General features: G+C 44.8%; 1 protein-coding gene across 2 annotated transcripts; it reads left to right on the top strand.

Annotated features, from left to right (window-relative positions):
• The first annotated feature begins 919 nt into the window (after nt 1-919).
• On the top strand, nt 920-22,693 carry sap130a (Sin3A-associated protein a). Of its 2 annotated transcripts, none has more exons than XM_015962362.3 (21): nt 920-1,031; nt 1,614-1,738; nt 1,828-2,093; nt 5,188-5,346; nt 5,425-5,524; nt 5,638-5,753; nt 5,839-5,960; nt 8,259-8,406; nt 8,489-8,573; nt 9,747-9,851; nt 9,942-10,083; nt 10,731-10,846; nt 12,161-12,445; nt 12,527-12,686; nt 16,690-16,788; nt 16,866-17,212; nt 17,292-17,537; nt 17,618-17,743; nt 17,828-17,931; nt 19,511-19,630; nt 21,808-22,693. In XM_015962362.3, the coding sequence occupies exons 2-21, from the start codon at nt 1,630-1,632 to the stop codon at nt 21,964-21,966; spliced, it is 3,114 nt and encodes a 1,037-aa protein (XP_015817848.3). In that variant the 5' UTR covers nt 920-1,031; nt 1,614-1,629; the 3' UTR covers nt 21,967-22,693. The 2 variants fall into 2 exon arrangements, with proteins under 2 accessions (XP_015817848.3, XP_015817847.3); XM_015962361.3 differs by lacking the exon at nt 920-1,031 and adding an exon at nt 1,049-1,168.
• The last annotated feature ends 270 nt before the right edge of the window (nt 22,694-22,963 follow it).

Raw genomic sequence — 22,963 nt, 5'->3', positions numbered from 1 at the left:
CAATAATCAGAAGGTTGCAGGTTTGATCCCGGCTCCGGACAGAGAACTCTGCTGTTGTGTCCTTGGGCAAGACACTTAACCGCCTGCTGGTGGTGGTCAGAGGGACCGGTGGCGCCTGTGCTCGGCAGCCTTGCCTCTGTCAGTGCGCCCCAGGGCAGCTGTGGCTACATGGTAGCTCATCCCCACCAGTGTGTGAATGTGTGTGTGAATGGATGAATGATACACTGTAGTGTAAAGTGCTTTGGAGTCCTTACTCTGAGAGGCGCTATACAAGTGCAGGTCATTTATCATCATTTATCATTTATTCTTTATTTAACCAGGAAGGTCCCATTGAGATTAAAAAACTCATTTTCAAGGGAATCCTGGCCAAGAAGCAGCAAAGGTTACAGTTACAATATTATATCATATGAATGTATGAGAGAACAATGGCACAGAATATGATATTCAACATTAGGTCATTTTCCTACACCATGCCGCAAAGCAGTGATAATGACCCCAAAGGACCAGAATATTGGACACCACTGCACTATTAGCAAAGGGTCTCTCTCTCTCTCTCTCTCTCTCTCTCTCTCTCTCTCTCTCTCTCTCTCTCTCTCTCTCTCTCTCTCTCTCTCTCTCTCTCTCTCTCTCTCTCTCTCTCTCTCTCTCTCTCTCTCTCCAACACTACTCCGTGCTGTTCAGTGGAGTTGCCACCTTGTGTTCGCGGTGCTGTAAGTAAATGAGCCTGAGACCACCGGGGTCCACCCTCCGGACGTCTTGCAGCACTTGGCGGATTCTAGCAACCCTCGCTCCTGCAGCTTCATACTCGTTGAGAAGCCAGTTGTTCTGGATTGGTTCAACAACGACTGGGTGGGACCAGAATGAATGCGCAGCTTCGATTGGTCACTGGTTTGGCACTCTGTCCTCTGATTGGTCAAAATAGCTCGGGTTCTTTCTGAGCATACTTCCGGTTTACATGTTGGAAAAAAGAAAAGACGAATGGAAAAATTGTAACCCAGAGAACGACCATTATCTTGTTATATAGCGATACGGTAACGTCTGCACACATTCAGATATATTTGTTTGTTTAGCCGTCAGAAGTTTTTGCTGTTTAGAGTTGAGAAGTTAAAAGCAGGGGCATCAGGTTATCGAGGAGTGTTAGCTTGCTGCTAGCAAGCTTGCTAACGAGGTACGCTTTTAGTTTTAGGCTTACAGAACCAAAACTGTTTGGTACAGGACATTTTCTCCTCATGGGATCGCGTTTGGTTATGTTGCTATCGGTAGTCTGAAAGCTGTTTGTGTATCTTCGGAATGACCTGACTGTTGGTATTTGACTAGTACCGATTGCACAGCCCTTTTCGCGATGTGTTATCACAGTAATCACCATATAACACCCAACAAAAGTGCGTAGTGTGTTATATTCTACTCCGCGTCGCACTTATTTATTTGACTTAACCAGTTTAACGTTACGGCTAGTCCTCGTTTTTACATGGTCGTATCCTGGATTCCTGCTATGCTCCTCTGCGCCCGCGAATGCGCATGGCGTTAGTTAACTCCTGTTTAACCTCGCAGCCCTTCACTACAGCGACAGAGTTTAAGCACAATACGATTTATGTTTGGTTTTAACCCTTTAGGTCAGAGGTTGTTAGAATGAGCTCACAGCAATACCCCCGACACGGACTACCCGCTAGCGGGGGCGGATCTCAGATTCCTGCCGCTGCAAACCTGCTGCCAGTCAACCAGTCATCAAATGCTGCAGGTAGCACATGTTTACTCTAAAGGTCCTTGTTTAAGGTGTCGAGAAAATCTCAATATTGAGGCTGAGTCTACCTCATTTCCCCTGAGCAGGTGGTGAGACAGTCAGCAGTCGGGATGTTGCTGATCATGGCCAACAGGATCATCCACCCTCCACGGCTGGAGCCACGTTGGTTTTCAGAGATGACAAGCAGGAGACCATGGTGGTCAGACCTTATCCACAAGTCCAGGCACACGGACAGCCGCAAGCTGCTCCTCAAACGGTGTCCATTCAACCTGGTACACCTGTGAATGTACCTGCCGCTGCTGTCCACCTCCCACAGGGACAGCCTACAGTTCTCACTGATGGACAAATGAAGGTGAGAACATTTCTCTGGCAGCATTTTTAGAAGCTTTGCATATGCATCAACATGCTTAATAGCTTTTCAAAATTGATTTATTAAACAGCCTACAAGAGATGTGAACTTGTTTGTAGGGCTGCAGCTATCGAATATTTTTGTAATCGAGTACTCTATCGAATCTTTTATCGATTAATCGAGTACTCTAATAAATTACTCTTTTGCGTTTTTAAACCATTATGTGAAATAGCATGTTGTAAAATATGAAAGACCTCTTGAAATGAGAAGCAATTGCCAGTTCAAGTTTTATTCAAAATTAGTTTTCAAAATTTCAGCACTTCAACTTTACTTCACAGTAAACAAATGCGAGTGGCTGCGGCCCAAACAGCACCAGAACCGCTCACGGCGCATACGCAAACATGGCTCGCCAGCTGTTTCCCTATTAACACACGTCCGTTTTAATTTCTACACTTTTTTGTCTCACACTAACAAGGATTGTCGAAAGCATGTTTGCCGTGGTTATGTCAAATTATACTGATCACAAAACATTTATTTACTTTCTTTTGTTTTCCTCCGCCACTCATAAACACCCGTGTCCTCCTGCAGCAATCTCGAGGGACAACGGACATCAATAACAACAGAGTAAAAAGTCAGACGTGTTGTAAAAACTGCTATTTTTAGCACATTTTAAGTCCGACGTGTTGCTACCAGACGTACGGTGTGAGCTGAAACTGAGTGCTACAAATGAAAAAGTTGCACAGTGTCTGCAGAATATATAGAAATACAGGCTAAAATGCATTATCTTGTAGAGTGACATTTACATGTGGATGTTTCCTGGTCAGGTGCTGCAGCATGGAGGATGTGGTGTTGTTAGAGGTGTGAATCTTCACTTGTCTTTCGATTCGATTACGATTATTGGGTCAACGATTCAATTCGATTCGATATCCCGATGCATCACGATTATTTCATATTGATTTGTTTTCATCGATAAATAGAAGATGTCAGATAACTGCTTTTTATTTTTTTTATCAAAAACGTAATTGACACAAACTGCCATCCCTCAAAATCTCTCCATTCACAACAGGTTAGGACAAAACATTTTAAACATTTAAGAAGATTTAACAAAGTAAAACATCTGTTTCCTGGTTCAACACCACTCCTCAGGCTGAGAAAAACACGCTTTGCAAAAACTCACAAAATCTAAAAAAAGTACTGAAAACCTACAGGACACATAATGTAATAATAAAATCCATAATGTGTTCATATATGAGTGTTTAATGTCTCTGAGCAGCTCTAGAGTCAAATATTTATGCCACAGTTCAAGGATGTCAGAAATAACACCAAATGAAATGTTTGACTTAGTTTATTTTATTTGAACCCAGTGGTTAATTTCTGAAATGTTGGAGAATGAATCAAGTTCTGTTTGATGCAGAAAATAATAAAACACAAAACAAATTCTACACTTCCAATAATATTTAAGATGTGTGTTTTATTCTTTCTGATAATAACACCAGCAGAAGGCTGTGGGCTGGATTAGGATTAAATTACCCAGATGATGGATCTCCTTCACTAACCAGCTAACTACAAACCTTTCCACTAACCTGTCCTGTGGGACCCTCACCCTTTAACCCTCATGTCCATGCTGTCTCTGGAGGAGCAGATAGGAGACAGACCTCCTGTAACTTAAAATGAACCAAAGCTTCCTCCCAGTTTCTCTTTAAGATGAGTTTAACATCAGTTTATCTTCATGACACAAAATAATAAAGTGGAACAAGAACTTCTATTTCTCTCTCCTTTTAACTTCTCCGTGTCCCTAAATAAAAGAGACAGACGATCACGCTGCAGCCGCTGTCACTGACCCCGCCCCCTCCCCAAGACCGGCTCTCCCTACATTACAACAAGCAGTCTGACTGAGCGCTTCCAGGAGAAATAATAATTAAATTATGAAAATAATAACGCGTGTTTGGAGGAGCGTCCTCCGATCGTCTCTCTGAGCAGACAGTGTCTCTCTCTCTCTCTCTCTGTCGCTGATCGAGCGAGCGGAGCGCGCCGCACGACAACCGCTCAATTAACATAATTCACGGCCCAAATCCAACAGAACCGGTCGGGCTGATTCTGTTCCGGTTTGGTCTCGGGTGACAACTCTAGTGCTCAGCCCTGCAGTACCACATTAAGGCGGAGGTAAATGTGGAGGACGCTCACTCAGACAGACTTGGATCTGCGCTGGTGCCGCCATTAAAAAAACAAAACTACATTCCACTATAATCGATTATGGCGTACTCTTCTACGATGCAGAATCGTTTATGTCCGCATCCCGATGCATCGATTATTTGATTATTTTCCTCAGCTCTAGGTGTTGTGGTAGGCTAAATCCATTTTACAGTATTTACACTGGAGTACGTTTTCCACCTTACGACGTGAAAAATGGTCCCACACCTTTGACATTTTGTTTCGTTTTCGCACTCCACCGGGGTCCACGTTGTCCGCCGTGGCTTAAAAGAAAGTTAAGTTGCGTTCGCTGCTCGCGTGTGCATTCAGTGCAGTGTGTATGTGCGTCACTCATTTCGTACCGGGTGAAACATGACCACGGGCGCTTGCAAAGCCATTAATTAATTAAACATGAATTAAACGAAGCTTCGAGGCAGAGAATTTGACTCGAGGATTTTTTGTACTCGAATTATTCGAGGTACTCGAGGAATCGTTTCAGCCCTACTTGTTTGTACTTTACGATGGACTTTCACATTATGGATACGTTTTGTGGCGAGCCGGTGGTCTGATACCTGCAAGCTGCAGGCACAGATGACATGCTGCATTTTTCTTTAGTTTTTTTTGTTAAATTCTTACGATTATCATTATGACCTTGAACTACTGTGATATGATTTTGAGGCTATAAAACCCACCCCATTCTCACCTGCTAAACATGTAGCCAGTTTAACGAAGTACTGTAGGACTCCATCCCTCTACCACGCCGTTTTCCCTAAAGGCCAGGTTCACTTGTTTTTTCAATACATTTGCAGTGGTCTCCGGTATTTGTAAACACCTTGTGAGTTGATTTTTGTGAGGAGAAAACGCTGTGGTACATTTTTATTAAGAATTCAACACAATATTTTTTCAGGCTGTACTAAAGTCCCCGATGCCCAGCCGTCTTATCGCCCCGGCACCAGCTTCCAACCAGGCTCATATGTCCAAGGTGGCAAGTCACATTACTGTCACCATAGAGAGCACTATGCCCACCACGCCATCTATCCCCGTGGCAACCATCAGTGGTCAACAGGTGAGTGTTTGTCACATGAATTTTCTGTTTAGTTTGGTTTTCCTGTTATGGACGTGTTCTGTTTTCCTGCTGCTTCAGGGTCACTCCAGTAACTTACACCACCTGATGCCAGCAAATATTCACATCATTAGGGCGCCCGCCGTCCCTCCCCAGACCTTCACTTCCCATTTACCTCTAGGTATGAAGTTTCTGATACGATCAGTACACCAGGATTGATGTTTACTTGTCGTTGAAACAGTTCTGTCTCTCACTCAGCCGTTTTAATAAGTCATTTCATGGTTTACCCTGCAGGGGCTGCTCAAGCAGCTGTTATGTCCAGCTCCAAAACAGCCTTGCGGCCTGCTACTGGAGCGAGCGGGGGCCCTGGCCAGCCCACAATGCAGCACATCATCCATCAGACTATTCAGGTGCATGGAACTGAACCTAGAGGAGGGGTTAGTTGTTCCGAACAAGAAACCGTCTGTGTAACATATTCTGTCCTTCTGTCTGCAGTCGCGCCCTGCTGTAACAACCTCCACCGCTGTGCTCCCGACTGTTGTGGCCCCCATTTCAGCAACTAGAACGCAGTCTCCAGTTATCAACCCAACTGTCACTCACTCGGATGGGACTCTTGGGTACGTTCTACATCTATGGAAGAGATCAGAGGTTACGTTTCAATCAGCTAACCTGCAGCAGTTCACACCTTTTTAGTTTTAGAAGAAGAAGAAGAAAATATCATTTCTATAGCGCCTCTCAAGACAAAAATCACGAGGCGCTTCACAAAAACAAAAAATGTAAAAATATAAAAAAGCATTTAGAAAATGTTTAAAAATACATTTAAAATGAGCAAAAATAAGATGTTGCGATTTAAAAGAAAAAATGTTGAGAGAGAGTGAACAGGAAAGAAGGAAACCAGTGGATCCTGAGGAAGGTGGAATAGGTGGGGAGAGCAGAACAAAGAGAGAGAGGTGAAGAAGGTCATACAAAAGCCAGCTTGAACAAGTGAGTCTTCAGCTGCTTTTTAAAGGAGACCACTGAGTCCACTGATCTCAGGCTCAGGGGGAGAGAGGTCCAGAGTCTGGGGGCCACAGCAGCAGATGACCTGTCACCTTTGACCTTTAGCCTGGTGCTGCACAACCAGTAGGCTTTGATCACTGGACCTCAGGGACCTGCTGGGGGTGTAGGGACTAAGAAGATCACCAATGTAAGATGGTGCTTGTCCATGTAAGGCCTTATAGACCAGAACCAGGATCTTGAAATGAACCCTGAAGTTGACTGGCAGCCAGTGAAGCTGGAGGAGAAGCGGGGTGATGTGGGTGTGTTTGGAGGACTTGGTCAGAAGCCGAGCACAGGCGTTCTGAACCACCTGTAGACGGTTCAGGGAGGTTCTGCTCAGACACGTGAAAAGAGAGTTACAGTAGTCTAAGCGTGAGGAGATGAAGGTGTGGAGAACTGTCTCAAGTTCAGAGCGGGACAGAATGGGACTCAGCTTAGCAACGTTCCTGAGATGGAAGAAGGAAGAGCCAACAAGAGAACTGACATGAGAATCCAGGGTGAGAGCTGGGTCAAAGGTCATACCAAGATTCCTGACAGAAGGTTGGGTGTGGGAAGCAAGCTGACCAAGAGAGTCTCTGACTTTGGGAACCAGCTTGTCTGGGGCACAGATGAGGATCTCAGTCTTATCTTCATTCAGCTGAAGAAAGCTCCCACCATCCAGGCTTTGATAGAGTCTAAGCAGGTGTGTAACAGCTGCAGCTTAGACATCTCATGGGGCTTAAAGGAGATGTACAGTTGGATGTCATCTGCATAAAGATGGTAGGAGATTCCTTTGAAGGAGCTCAGGATGTGCTGAAGAGGAAGCAGATAGAGGAGGAAGAGCAGAGGCCCCAGCACAGAACCTTGTGGGACACCATGGGTGAGAGAGGTGGTGGAGGATCTAAACTTGAGGACAGCCACAGAAAAGGAGCGCTCAGAGAGATAAGAGGAGAACCACTCCAGAGCAGATCCTGATAGGCCTACCCAGTCTCTCAGCCTCTCCAGTAGCAGGTGATGGTCAACAGTGTCAAAGGCTGCAGTCAGGTCCAGCAGGACCAGAACAGAACAGTCCCCTGCATCACTGTGGGTCAGAAGGTCATTGGAGACCCTAAGAAGAGCTGTTTCAGTAGAATGAGCTCTACGAAAACCTGACTGGAAGCTATCATAGATGTTATGTTGATCAAGAGCAGCTGTGAGTTGTTTAGCCACAACCTTTTCCAAGATCTTGGAGATGAATGGAAGTTTAGAGATGGGTCTGAAGCTGCTGTGGAGAGAGAGGTCGAGACTCGTTTTTTTAAGAAGCGGGTGGATTACAGCGTTCTTAAAGTAAGCAGGGACCTGACCAGAGACCAGAGAAGCATTAATTATAGAGAGCACGCTGGGACCGATGGACTGAAAAGCACTTTTAAAATGTTTGCTTTTAGTCATATGATGCATCGCTTCAGGCGTCTTGACTTTGTTGGCTTCAGAACATTTTATTTAAACAACTGTAAAAATTTAAGTCTTAATAAAACAACAGACCCAATAAACAAGATTGCTTTATTTTATTTGGAAATCTCTTTTGAAAAAATTATGAATAAAAAAAATAACTTGCATTTTTTGCATTTGAGACTGGAATGAATGGAACCACTATAGTTTGTGTGTGTGTGGGTTAGTGGTACTGTATTGCTTATTTTTTGGAAATAGCATGCACTTTACTTTCATCTTCTGCAGAGCAATAATTTAGATGTTGGTGTTATTGTTCAGCACGTTCAGTTCCAATAAAATTTTGGACAAAATTATTTATTTTGTGATCAAATTTCTTTTTTTCATTCTGAGAATTTTCAGTTTCAGTTCTGACGTTTAGTGCTGACTTTGTCCGTGTTCTGTTCGGTGATTTGCGTATTTGATTGTTTCAGACGTACGGCATTGACCATTCACCCCCCTCCTGCTGCAGTCAGCATTCAGAGGCCTCAGACTTCCCGTGACACAGCTACTCGAATCACTCTGCCTTCACATCCTGCGATTGGAGCTCAGAAGGCCCAGCCTCCACACACCATGGCACAGGTCCCTTCTTTACTATGTAAATTTGTTTAAATGTTGTTTCTGCTCTAACAAATCATAACCGTGTCTTCCTTGCTCCACACAGAAACCCATCTTTAGTACTGTGACCCCTGCAGCGACTGTGGCACCTATAGTTGCCACCAACACTGTGCCATCAACGACCACCATAGGTATTGTTGCTTACTTGCATCAGCAGTTCACGCAAGTTCAGCCCTTTTTAGAAGACGCACCATGCTGGCAAATCGGCGTAACACTGCCACCACAGTGTGTCTTGTGAACGGGCATGGCGTTGTGGGAATTTTGCAGCATTCGTGCTCGGTAGTAATATTACAGCAACGCCAGACCTGTGAATCACTCTGCCTTCACATCCTGCGACTGGACCTTGGTGCAACAGAGGGAGGTGTCATGATCACTTGGGGAGTTGCTGCCGAGCTTCGGCTGACATTTATATTATAAATGAAAGTAATACGTTTCACTATTGTTAACAGAATCAGTTGAGGTGATAAACTGGAGTGCTGCAGAGATCCAGGAGCTTCTCCATTACAGCTGTAGGTCAGATCACCAGAGACTGCACGGGGCTGTGGGGCACAGACACCTTTAGGAGCTGCTTGTTAAAACAAACGTAATGAGCGCAGCTTCAATTGGAATAAAAAGCAAGTTATGTCCAAGATGAGCTGAAGTTCGCGGCAGCGCCGAGACCGCCCCCATGCCCCCTTTATGCTGCCGTTGTGTAATCTTTTGGAAAAAGGGCACAATTGCACCACATTACCGCCACAGTGTGGCCACTTATAAACTACCTAAAGCTGCTTGATGCCAGCCCAGCGTTGCAGCAAATTGGTGGCTTTTAGGAATGTAAGAAAATATCGATATAGCAATATATCGCAATATTTTTTCCTGCGATATTATATCGATGTTCAAAAGCTGTGTATCGATTTTTTGGGAAGAATTTACGTGCAAACTTTTGTGTATTTTCTTTTCTTTTGGTGCAAATCAAATGCCGTCCGCTAGTCAGCAGTAGGGTGCAATGGAGTTTTTTTCCACCACTGAAATGTAAATCCCTCTATTATGGTTCAGATACCTCATGTTAATCGTGTTAAGTATCAGTTTGGACCATTTATTGAATTTTCCTATAATAATTTTAGTCTAAAAAAATCGCTATAATTGTCCGACTGAATGTATCGCAATATATCGTGATATATCGTATCGTCTCCCCTGTATCGTGATAAGTATCGTATCGCCAGAATTTCACCAATACACATCCCTAGTGGCTTTGTTTTCTAAAAGAGGCTTTTGACGTTTCTTCACCTTTTTTTCCTCAAATTTTTGTTTTTCCTAACGTTTAGGCTCTGTTCCTCATACCCAAATGACAAGTAGCACTATAGTCACCATGGCAATGGCGTCACACTCCTCTCACGCCACAGCAGTGACCACCTCTGCCATCCCTGTTGGTAAGGCGGCCTTTAAAACTTATTTGTGAGCTGGTGTGTGATCCTGGTCGTTGCGTGCAGCTTAGTTTTCTCTAACCTTTTCGTTCACAGCTAAAGTGGTCCCCCAGCCTATCGCCCACTCCTCGTCTCGTGTTCAGCCCGACTACCCCGGAGAGAGAGCCAACCTGATCCCTATCCCAGGCCACAGGTCGTCTCCTAACCCTGTCGCCATGGAGACGAGAAGTGACAATCGGTGAGAGCGAAGACATTAGCGCTCATTGAGGTTGTTTTCTAGTTGTATGGAGGTGTTTGACTTTACATTTTAACGTTGATCCAGCACAGGGTATCTGCAGGTCCTTAAAAAGTCTTAAATTTGCTTTTCCAAATTTAAGGCCTTAAAAATCCTTAAAAATGACAAAATCCTTAAATAGTTTCCCAAATTCTTAAATTACCAAAGACCCAATAAACAAGATTCTTTTATTTCTATAAAATTTTTGTGAATTTCTAGTTAGCGTTCAGCATTTTTTGTGTACGATATTGGCGTAAGCGGAACCGTACACGTTCGGTTGGTTGTGAAAGGGGGCTATCTTTAGATGAGCACGCTAGTGGGAGTTTGCGCCATGGGGAAGTGCAACATTAATGGTAACTGGATGGCTAATCCCACGTTCACGATGTGATTGGCACCGGTTCCAGGCAATAGCTGGAAATTATAGCTTACATTTAATTAAAAAATAGCTTAAATTTGGTCCAAGTGGCCTTAAAAAGGTCTTAAAAAGTCTTAAATTTGGCTCCCTTAAACCTGCAGATACCCTGCAGCAGCTGTAGCCCATTGTTTATTGTAGGGAACAATTATTGAGCCAAGCTGATGATGATGATGACTTTTCTATGAATCTCTTTAAGGCCTTCTGTGCCGGTTCAGTTCCAGTATTTCCTGCCAGCGTACTCCTCATCATATCCTCTGACGCACACCTACACCCCCATCAGCAGCTCGGTCTCTACCATTCGCCAGTATCCAGGTAACCATCAATCAGCTTTGTGTTTCTGCTGATCAAGGGTTCTGGGAGTGTTTTCAGTCTGAGCTGATGGTACGCTCAAGTCACCGACTGCCATCTTTTCAGATGCATGTTTTGATTTTCTTACAGAAATCAGTTTAGAGTTCCTTCTTATTCCTTGGATTTCCAGCATACTTTTCCCTTCTAGAGTTTGTTTCTGGTTAGGACAACCTTTTCCAGGAAGTATACTCTTGAACATAACGTGCTCCATCATCCTTAGCTAGCACTGGTTTATTTGCTGAAATAGATTTCCCTTTTGGCCCTTTTCATGTGCGTTTTGGTGCAATAGTCCGTCCATCCGTCTGTCCGGGACCGATATAAAACTTTTAACAAAGGCCGATAGTCGATATAATGGCCAATAAATCTTCCTCACAAAAAAAAAATATAAATTTTCTTAAGCTTAAACCGAACACTCAAACTCAGTCACAGCATAAATCTACGTAGGCGGAGGGAGGCTACCCTCTCATTCACCGGGGTAAACCCCAAAGTACAGCCACCAAGATGGGGGGGCCACTAGTATGCCCACCCCTGCTCAGCGCCTCTCTGTGGGAGCAGCTCCTGAGTGGTAGAAAGTCCAACCCCCCTCAAGGAAACTGGTTCCAGAGCCAGAGCCATGTGTTGAGGTGAGTCGTTTGGTGTAAAAGTTATAAATAATAAGCAGGTAGCCTCCTGAGTAGCTTCTGTTCAGACAGTGTTTTCCTCCTCCTCAACGGATCATCTAAATGGCTGATCTGAGAGCAGTTGTCTGAAAACGGCTCTAATCTGTTACATTTCACCAGCAGCTTTAACGTGCAATGTTATTTTAGAAACCGATTTTTTGCCACCAACTTTTCATTATTGTTATTTTGTCAGAATTATTCAATGGGCTTAAGTTTTTCTAACCTTCATAAAGTTAGGGTGATGGACTCCAAATGAGAGAAAGTTGATGTGTATCAAACATCAGAAATGTTGGTTATCAAATCTTTGTTCTGTTGAGCAAAATAGTGGGATTTTTGATAAAACCAAGTAAGTAAATAAACAAACAAACAAACAAACAAACCGTTTTTTGGTCCTATTCCAGACTCTTTACCCAAGTATCAGAAGGCAATACTCAAGGTGACCTTATAAATGCCCTAATGAAAGTCTTTCAAGGTATTGTTGATGCATTGTTCAGCTCAGTAGCGCCTCCTGTGGTTTTTAGAGCTGATAATTATTGTTTTATTGTTCTGTGTCACTATCAAACCTTGGCAAATCTGAAGGTCCAAAATTCTGATTTAAACTTTAAATTTCTTTTAAAAGTCACCCCTCAAGCACCGAGTTCAGCACTTCCCACTCAGGCTGGAGTGGGCGTGGCCACCACTGTCCACCTTAACCACATGCAGCTGATGGCTGTGGATCGGATCGGTCTTCCCTCGGCACAAATCAGCACCCAGGGGATCCAGCCTGCTCCCATAGCTGCACAGGGCATTCAGTCTCCACAGATAGGAGTTCAGAGCCTGCACACCTCTGCACCAATCACCACACAGGGAATACAGCAGGCACCAATCGTCACACAGCAGCAGCCACAGGCAGAGACAAAACCTGGTAATTACTGAACTACAACAGAATCCAGTCCTTGTTTACCAAAGCTAGGCTTGTTGGTGACGCCTGTTCTGTTTTCATCAGGGGTTGTGTTGGCTGATGGCTTTGTCGCGAGCCCCATAAGCACCACATTTGGCTCCACCCAGCCAGTAGCTACCATGGTGCAGTCCCACACCCAGGGAGCTCCCACTCTGGTGTCCTCCCCTCGACCCAGCATTCTCCGCAAAAAGCCTGCAAATGAAAGGTGAGTGAGGTGATGTCACCTGAAGCAGCCCTCTTCAACAAAACGATGCTCCTTGTCTAAGTTCTGCAGCACCACTTAAACACTGAAAATACAGGAACCTGAAGACTGCTTTCACACAAAGATAAAATGATTAACTCTTTCACTGCCAGCCGTTATCTGAACAGAAAGCCCCTGCCTGTCGGCGTTTTTGAGCATTTTTACTTTTTTTTTTTTTTTTTTTGAAGGGTCACTGAACATTGTGCTCTATAATCATGTAAACACCAAAACTACCGAAGGAAAGAGTAGATTCACTTCTTGCATCAGGAAGAATCGGCGTGTTTCTAGCTTTATCCGTTCTTTCAATCTGTTGGCGAAGTGTGAGCTGTAGAAGCTTCTCTGGTTAGCGCCTCGCTTTAGGCTCGGCGGCGTCCCAAAATTATCTTCTAATTCATGGATTGTCTGCTTCCTGATCACATGGCGTGTGACACACGGCTTTAGTCGTCCATGGTGGTGAATGGGTTACCGTATGTTCTGGAGTATAAGTCGCACCAGCCATTAGGGCTGTCGCGGTGGAGGAATTCCCCCTGCGGTGATTCAGGGTGGCTTAATATTGCGGTGTGCGATATTATTGCAGCACTTCTTTTTTTTATTGCAGTACTATCTAAACATAATGTTTACACATTTAAAAAAGGTTAAAAATTGCCGTGCCTTCTTTAATAACACTTTACTGAATGCAGATCAAAGGGCAGTAACAACACAGATCGCAGTAACGTTTGTTTCTCCGACAGTCGGAGTCCGACTGAACTTAAAAACAACAAAATTCAGGAGAAGGTTAAACTTTTAAATGCAAATTTGGCTGCAGCATCTAACAACTAAGAAACAAGTCCCCATTGTGTTTAGTTGTTTAAAATCAAGCATGAAAAATTACATGTACCGGGCGCGCGCGCGCCGGGGGGCGGGCGCACTATCATTTCACTTTCACACACACGAATGACGGTGATTTATAGCTCGGTCACGTCCTTGTTACCCACAAGGAAAACCAGCATGTTAACCATATACGGTTTGAGAGAGGATCTGAGGGGGGGGGCAGCATTTCCAGCAACACTGAAAACCCTCTCGGATGGTGCGCTCGTTGCACTAACGCACACGTACCTGCGTGCGACTCTGGTGAGCAAAGGGAATCTCTCCCGGTTGTTGCTCCACCATGTCAGGGGGGTTTCTTTAGGGTGGATGCATTCCTCCTGCAGGTAGCGAGTGAGCTCCAGCTCGGCTCAAACTCTCTTCGGGACGGTTGCAGAAGCAGTGCTTGTCCGGGACTTCAGCAGGTCTCCGAGCGTTTATTATTATTTATTTGCCGCTGGTGGCAGCTCTGTCTCGGCCAAGGACTCTGGCTGCGCAGCAGCTGACGTACTGAAAACCAAAGCGCTCCCAAAGGAGCGAAGTGACGTTTCGTTTTGATACCAGTGCAGCCATCCTTCTCAACATGCATCACTGAGTTGAACCAAGTTCAGTAATCGCGGTGGCCCATGATGCAGCGCGGTGGGCTTCTTCATATTGCGATATTTCATTTTTGCGGTTACCGTGACAGCCCTACCAGCCATAAAATGTATAATGAAGAAGAAAAAAAAACATACGTTGCATTTTGGGGGGAAATTTAATTATTTTTCTTACAAAATCTGAGACCAAGCGTTTCACATTGCAAGACAAGTACCGATAACAATAACAGAATAATCAACCAGCTGTTGCATCAGCGGTATGCGCATCAGCGCGCCACGGTCTCCAGCAGGTGATGGCGGCGTTTCAAACCCTCCCAGCGGGCGGGGAGAGCTCATTCCTGGGCCGGAGCCGGCGCTCAGCAGCACGGTATACATAATTTGGTATATAAGTCGCAGGGCCAGCCAGACTATGAAAAAAAGTGCGACTTATAGTCCGGAAAACACGGTAATTGTTTTTGCGTGAGATGACCAATCAAAAGCTGTGAGAACAGGAAGGAGGGGAAATGGGTTTGACACCATGATGTCTTAACTTTGATTCTATCAGCACCTATTTGAGTCACTTCCTCTTTTCACCACAGAACTGAGCGGTATTTGTGTCGTCATTCACTGCTTACACAGTCCCAGAAAACAAAGAACGGTAAAACCACCGTGTTGCCTAGCTCTCAGTGTTGATGACAAATTCTCAAACATTAGTCGTTTCCAAATTGTTTTAAGTCGCTTGCGGGGGTTCCGTATTCCTTGCCTGAGTTGTGCTAGCCTGGCCCGCCAGACTCCTCCTCTGTTTAATTCTGCTCAGAGAAAGGGTCTGGGAACTCTCCTGTTCAACTAACCCCACCCCGTGAGGATTCTAACCGAGCCAGTCGGCGCTGAGCGGCGTACGTCACACACCACAGTGCCGAGTTTGTCGAACATGGCGACTGAAGCGGAGTTTGCTGCGGCTCTTTCCTCTGCTCTAAATGACTCGGATGTCTTTAAAACCACGAGTAGACGCGCTAAAAGCCTTTCTTCTAAGAAAATAAAAGATATTTACGCCGTTGCCAGATGCCTTTTTTTTTTTTTTTTACTACAGCTAGAAAACTACAGCGTTGCGCGGTACAGTTGGCATTTCCGTCTTTTTTCTGATTGGTTACTTTTGAGCTGCCTAGTCCCGCCCTCGAATGCCTCCCTGCCTGTGACTCACCAGACTCTCTCTGTGTGCAGAACTAAACAGAGGACGAGTCTGGCAGGCCAGGCTAGAGCTGTGGGGTCTCACGGTGGATTTAAACATGTTGAACAAAAAGTCTTTTGGCACTCAGAAGGTGTTGTACCACATTTCTGCTAAATATCTGTAATTGTATTCATTTTGTTTTTATTGATGATTAGCAGTGGTGGCTAGGGATGGGTACCTTTGACATTTGAATCGATCCGGTACTAATTCCCGGTACCTAGGAATCGATACCGGTACTTAATGGTACCAATTTTCAATACTTTTGAGTGTTTGTTATTTTAATTCTCATATAATTAAATATATATTTTTCTCAATTTATAACCATATTTGATAAATATCATGATAAATAACATACAACTGTTTGTATTTTAACATCGTCCTTGTAGTTTTATAAGCTGATAATTAAACTGAAGCAAACATCTTTACTGTGAACTAAGTTTTCTGTGTATCTTCATTCCTTTTGCCGTCTTTGTCCATTTGATTTTTCCTACTGGGAAGTTAGAATTTCCGAGGAGAAAGCGAACGCACCATTAGATGATAACAATGGTGGCAATGGAAGCTAACATATCAAGCTAACGTTATCTTAAACAGTTTAACTGCTGGAGCAGATTATAACGATGATGCCTCACACTTAGATCGTTGTCGCTGGTTTCATCTTCACCCAATCACCCGTCGCATTTAGTAAAGTGAAGCCAAACTTTAGAGCGCGTTCATGTTCTTCTAGTTGGGAATTCGGAGTTCCGAGGAGAAAGCGAACGTACCATTAGCGAAACGGAAGCTAACATATCAAGCTAACTTTATCTTAAACATTTTATTTACCTACCGGAGCAGATTAAGATGAGGATGTCTCACTTAGATCGTTGTCGCTGGTTTCATCATCACCCAGTTACCCATCACATTTAGTGAAGTGGACCCAAGCGTTAGCGTGCGTTCTTTCTACCATGCTGCTCTGTTTACAACTGGCTTGCAGCGACTGATGACAAAACGCTCTTGCGCATGCGCAGCTGTCTAGGCAAGTTCTCTTCTTGAAGGACGGGTACCGAAACGAGGCACCGTTTGAAATGACGTGAATCGGTGCTCAGCCGGTACTATGGAATTCGGTCGGTGCCTTAAAATGTACCGAATTCGGTACCCATCCGGTGGCCATCCTAAATGACTCCAAAGGTCAGTCCGTTATAGATGCACATCTGCTGATTACTTAAGAGTGTCAGTATACTAGCGGTGAACAGAAGCACAAAACCATTATTGCCTGCATTTCGGTGGTCGACTTCGAAAGCTTCTTAATTTAAACAAACAGCCGTCGCTTGTCTTTGTGTTTCAGCTGTGTCCGTAAGACCTTGATCCCTGCCCAGTCCAGTGAATCCACCAGTGGTAGGATGGATGGTGGGGTGAGAGGAGCAGGATCTCCCCGGCCTGCAGGGTGAGTTGCGTCGATCACGTCCTCGTCTGATGATTGTTTTTGAGCCAACGTTTTTTTTATTTTTATCCTTTCACCAGTGTGAAACCCAAAGCTGAGGTGCACATGGCGGTGGCTACAGTAGAGGCACTGCCTGCTCAGGGAGCAGAGCAGCAGGTGGTGGCTTCAAACCCTCAGCACCTGACCCAGGCCATCCCCACCATGCTCGCCACGCCTGGTCCAGCGCCTCCCTCCCAGCTTTCCACTGTCCTCTCATCTCTGCCAGCAGCCATCACTGTAACCCCCCCTGTTCCTGCCTCAATGGCCAACACCGTGGCCTCTCCCACTCAGCCTGCAGCCAGTAGCACTGCTGCATGTGCTACTAGCTCCACCTGCCCAGATGTAAAAATCAAGCAGGAGGTAGAGTTGATGGACACCTCCCAGCCGGGTAAGAAACCTCCACGATATCAAGGATCTAATCTGACCAACTCCGATGTCTCAAATCAAAAAAATGTGTGCTTCATTAGATCCTAGTGTGAGCATATCATCAGCACCAGCACTCACCACCCAGGCAAACGCACTGAACGCTCCTGCAACGGCAGATCTCGTCCCTGGAGCTTCCCCAAGGAAGAAGCCTCGCAAACAGCAGCATGTAATCTCAACCGAGGAGAGCGAGATGGTTGAAACAAACAGCACAGATGAAGAGAAGACCCCAGGAAGGTCCATCACCAGTAGAGCAGAGCGACTCGAATCTCCTCCAAGGGAATATGTTGGTACGACTCAGCCACCGTGGCTCCACTCGCACTGATGTTTGCTTGCTTGATCACTAGCCCAACTTGTTTTTCTCTTGAAGACGAAGAAGGAGTTCGATATGTTCCCGTCCGGCCTCGTCCACCCATCACACTTTTGCGGCACTACCGGAACCCCTGGAAGGCGGCCTACCATCATTTTCAGAGGTACAGCGACATTCGAGTAAAAGGTGAGCATCTTATTATTGTTAGTTTTTATGCAAATAATAAAATAAACAGAATTTTCAAGCAGCGCTCCTCTTTTTCTCTCTCAGAGGAAAAGAAGTGCACCTTACAGGACATGGCCAATCAGAGAGGAGTGGCATGCCGGGCACAAGGGTGGAAAATTCACCTGTGTGCCGCACAGCTACGACAGCTGGTGAGTGCCGGTCTCAGACCGATATCTGAGGTTTTATTTGGTTCAGTTGTTCTTATGTTATCTCGATCTTGGTGTAGATACGTTTGCTTGTACTGGAGTTTTTTCACCAAACCAGTTTTAGTGCCGAACCAAAGTTCTGTGACGTGATTCTGGTTTGGCTCACTGGCTAACTGCTTTGTTAAAGCACCAGCGAAGAACAGCTCTGGTCTCGCACTTCAGTGCAAACCCTTAAAGGTTTGTAGTTACTATCTTAGTGGTACTGGCAGTTAGGGTTGTCACGGTATGAAAATGTAACCTCACGGTTATTGTGACCAAAATTATCACGGTTTTCGGTATTATCGCGGTATTTTTTAAACGGTGTTGCATATGTTCAGAAAGCATTGATAGTCCTGTTCTACACAAACTGAAATAGTTCTGAAAAGGTTTAACAGTGTTTATTAAACCTAAAATAACACAAAGCCTTAGCAAAAGTGCAACTTTTCACAAGTAAAGGAACAAATAGCTTATTTTTCTGGAACTTGTTACAGTAGTCAGTGCAGGTTTAAATGATACAAATCCAAACATTCAAAACATAAACAATATGTAAACAAATCAAAGAAACACCACTTGTTTTCTCATATACTTGTTTTCTTCATTATCAAAATGAAAATCTAAAACTCCAGTCCACACTTGACTTGAGCGCTGTACAAGTCAACCTTAAAAAATATGTATTTAAAACAAATAGCACTTTAAACAAATTACTAAAATAACTACTACACTATGTAATCAAATCCAAATGTTCAAGTATAAATGGCATTGAATAAGTAAACAAATCAATGACAAGGAACTAATTGTATATTTCTCTTCATCATCAACAAATAAGATGCTTCATCCAGCAACAGGGTGTCCGTGACACGGTTTAAATGCTGCCAGAGGACGCTGCGGCTGCAGTATATAGTGACTCGTTGCATTCTCCCTCAACCAAAAGTCCTCACGTCATGCATTTAAGCTAAAATGCTAATGTTAACTTACCTTGCACTGGCTGTAGAGACGTGGGTGATGGTCACGCAGATGTGCCATTAGATTCGAAGTGTTGCTGCCTTTTGCAGACACTTGTTTCCTGCACGTTCTGCACACGGGATACCAGTCTTCTATTAACTGTCCCTCAGCATTTTTCAGAAATCCAAAATATGCCCATACTTCCGATTTAGTCTTCTTTGAGGGCTGATGGATGTCCTGGGCGCTGCCGTCTCCTCCTTCGGCCATTATTTCAGCTTCAAAGTTTTGGTGCCGTTGCAAACTAAAAGTGCGTGTGCGCGCCGCGGGAACTTCAGCTGAAGCAACGGTGGCTGGTAAGGGTCACCGCGCCTAAACCGCGGCCACGGTAAACCCACCGAGATAATTTAGTTTTTTAAAAACTGGACGGTTATTTTTATTGTCAACTTTTTTACCGGGGTTTACCGCTATACCGGTTACCGTGACAACCCTACTGGCAGTAATAGTTCTGTCCATTAATGGGACAGACAAAACTGTGTTTTCTGCCCTCTGCTCCCACTTCCATGACTTGTAAGACTCTTTAAAATCTATTTTCTTGTTGCAGTCAAATTTGGAGCATGATGTGTACAGCCGCCTCTCCACCCTCCAAGAAGGCCTCATCCCAAAGAAGAGGGTAGGCGCTGGCGCTGACGACGACCTCCACCGAATCAACGAGCTCATACAGGTATTCTCTCCACTGCTGTTTTGAGACGAGTAAAAGTTTGACATGATTCGATGGCCCAATTATGTGATTTTCAAACGTTTGGAATCAGGTGGAAAAGATCGAATTTAATCTTATAAAACAACAAATGTGACCCTTTAAATTCATCCTGACAGATTTTCTAACGGAACATCAATGGCATAGTTTTAATGTTGACAGTTTCCTCTATATCAGTATTTAATGTTGCATGGAAGACCGCAACACCATAACGTCAGACAGATTAAGGCAGGCGGGGATTCAGACACCATGGCATGCAGCGACTAGCTAGCAGGCTAGCGTGTTCCTCTGGAGAGCTAAAATGTCTGTAGGTTGTACGAGTTTCGTAGGGTGTGCAAACTGGGTATTTAATGTAGTGGAGAAGGTAGTGCTGCGTTCAACACTACAAATCTGGTAACCAGCTTTACAAACTTATTTCTTCCTCTTTCGGCTTTTCCCTTTAGGCGTCGCCACAGCGGATCGTCGGTCTCCATTAGGTCTAAAGCCGGGCAGACACTGTGCGACTTTTTCACTCGCAGCGTTCAGCTTCAGCTCAAACTGTACGACTTCCTCGCAGAGCAGATCTCACGAGTCATGTGCTCACACTGCACTTCTGGTAGCAACACGTCGGCCCTAAAAATATGCTAAAAATAGCAGTTTTTACTCAACACGTCAGACTTTTTTGTCTTGTTTTGCCTGTTGTCCTTCGGGAGCGCTGCAGGAGGACACACAGGGATTTATGGGGGTTGGATGAGGAAAACGAAATAAAGAAAGTAAATCTGTGTTTTGTGATCAGTTTAATTTGACATGAACACGACAAACACGCTTTCTTGACGATCTTTGTGAGTAAAAAAACGTGTAGAAATAAAAACGAACAGCGTGTGTTGTTAGGGAAATAGCGGGGGAGCGGTGTTGATGCAGGATAGCGCATGCGCCGTGAGCGGTTCTGGTAGTTTTTGGGTCGCAGCTGCTCGCAGCGCCGCTTCAACAGTGCGATACCCTCACGAGGGACGAGCAAAATAAGAAACACGCCAGAAGTCCGTGCGAGCTCACGACTGCTGATCGGCGGCTGGTCACGTGGTGTTAATCGCCTCTCGTAACCCCCTGAACACTACACGACCGCTCGGCGCAAAACTCGCCCCGATGTCGTGGATTCTCGCACGAGTGGAAAATCGGCTCAAAAAAGTGAAAAAGTCGCACAGTGTACGCCCGGCATTACTCTGCCACCAATCCTCCCAGTTCACTATTTCTCATTTGATGTATCTGCAGTTATTCAAAGTCAAACGCCCCTGACCCAGGTGGGGAGCCAGAACAATGTGAGCGTAGCATCCCTTTTGAGAAAACAAAAGACAAACTTTCAATACTCCGCCTCTAATAATGAAAACCATTTTCTTTGTTTGTCTAAAGCCTGATTTATGCTTCTGCGTCAGGACGGAGACGCACAACGCCATTGTGCGTCGGCGCAAGGACTCTCGGACTGGCTTGCAGAGGGTGACGGAGACGTGCCCAGATTTTTAACCATCCGTCAAACGAGACCACAAGCTTGTGATTGGTCAGGACGCTGCTTCCTGTAAATTTGTCAGCAGCGCCATCTTTGCCGCTTCAAAAGTCAAGAGATATTTAGCGGCAGACAAGGAACAGACTGAATGTCTTGTGGGAAAAAGTCTGAAAATATGAACGTTTATTTAAAGGCGACTGAAGGAGTGCAAAGATATGCAGCAAGAGTTTTGTTTGTGGATGGAAACGACGAGAACCGTGAGTTTAGAGGTGCCGGTCGTATGGAGGTGGGGGTGGTGGGGGTTTGTAACAATCCCCAGCTGACGGAGAAGTCCGAGAGTCTGAGAGCAAAACTTCTCTGTCAATGCTTGTGTCTCCCTCGTGAAGCTGATGGAGAAGTATAAATCAGGCTTTAGTCTCAGGCAGTAGGTAGGACAACAAGTTATTCAACTCCAACTGATGCCATCAGTCATTTCTTCACCTAAATATATCCCAGACCGTCAGAAATTTGTCAAATACATTTTCTAAATGTACAAAAGAGGCTGGCTTCATTTTTAAACGGTGGTTAAAGAGCGTTTCGATCATTTAGTAAACTCGTTGCCCTTAGTTTTCCATGTGACCCAGCTCTGCTCTTAGCCTACTGCTCTGATGTTTGGTTTGGTTGTCAGGGTAACATGCAGCGCTGTAAGCTGGTGATGGACCAGGTGGCAGAGGCCAGAGACACCATGATGAAGGTGCTCGACCACAAGGAGAAGGTGCTAAAGCTGCTCAACAAGAACGGCGCTGTCAAAAAGTCCTCCAAGCTGAAGCGTAAAGAACGTGCATGAGTGTGACCTTCTCACCTGTCGACCGCCACCGCCCGCCCCCACCTCTCTGACGAGGCGAAGGAGCTGCTCTGAACTTTGGTGCTATGATTTGCTGCATACAATCGCACGCACCCTTCCAAACTGCCTCAGACTGGACGGAGAGAGGAGCCGAACTGGAAATCATTCACACGAAAGACAACAATTCTAGACTTCACCAGTTTGGCCGACTGGACGACAGATGTTTTCCCTTCCTTTGAAGATACTTGAGACTATTTTTAATTTCGTAGTTTCTGCCTGTCTGAAGGCCTATTGTGAATCTGACGCTCAGCATTTCCTGTCAGAGAAATAATTTGAGTTCAAATGAACGATTCTGAATAGTAGATCTTTTTTTTTTACTCAAGCATGTACAGACTAACTAGTTTTTCATTTTCCCTTCATCAGTTTGTGCCTTCGTTTCGTCTGTACTTGAATTGGCCAGAGACGTGTAAGCTGTGTCAAAATAACGACGTTTCCTTTTCTTATGGTAGATAAATACTCAGAAATACCCTTCAGCAGCCCCCTGTTCAGCATAACTGCTATCCTGAACCCTGAAAGTGAGAATAGCAAAACCTTTTTACCGGTGTTCACTCTTTAAGCCAGATTAAAATAAATTAATGTTCCTACAGCGATGACCTCACCAGAATGCTCCGTGTTTGGAACAAAGAGAGGGTGACTCGTGCTCACGATGGCAGACTGAATTGATGTAAATCACTGTAAATGTGTTTTCCATGGTTTGTTTCGTGTTTTGTACTGGGTTTGCTGTGTGTGACGCGCTGCTTCGTGCTGCGGCGTAGCAGCGTCTCAGTGAAGCCGGCCTGAAAACATCTAGCCATTGTATATTGTTTCTGTCTGTGTAATTATAGTAAAGATCCTTAAACCTGACAAACAACTCTTATTTTTATCAGCTGCGGCCGAAAGGCAGGAAGTGGTGATTTTGCTTCAGATTGTGGGTTTTAACAAAATGTCTCATAAATTGAAA

This window comes from Nothobranchius furzeri, chromosome 16 (assembly GCF_043380555.1).
Source record: "Nothobranchius furzeri strain GRZ-AD chromosome 16, NfurGRZ-RIMD1, whole genome shotgun sequence".
Taxonomy (NCBI): domain Eukaryota; kingdom Metazoa; phylum Chordata; class Actinopteri; order Cyprinodontiformes; family Nothobranchiidae; genus Nothobranchius; species Nothobranchius furzeri.
The sequence above is the reverse complement of the archived record's forward strand: the minus strand, read 5'-3'. Positions and strand labels throughout refer to the sequence as shown.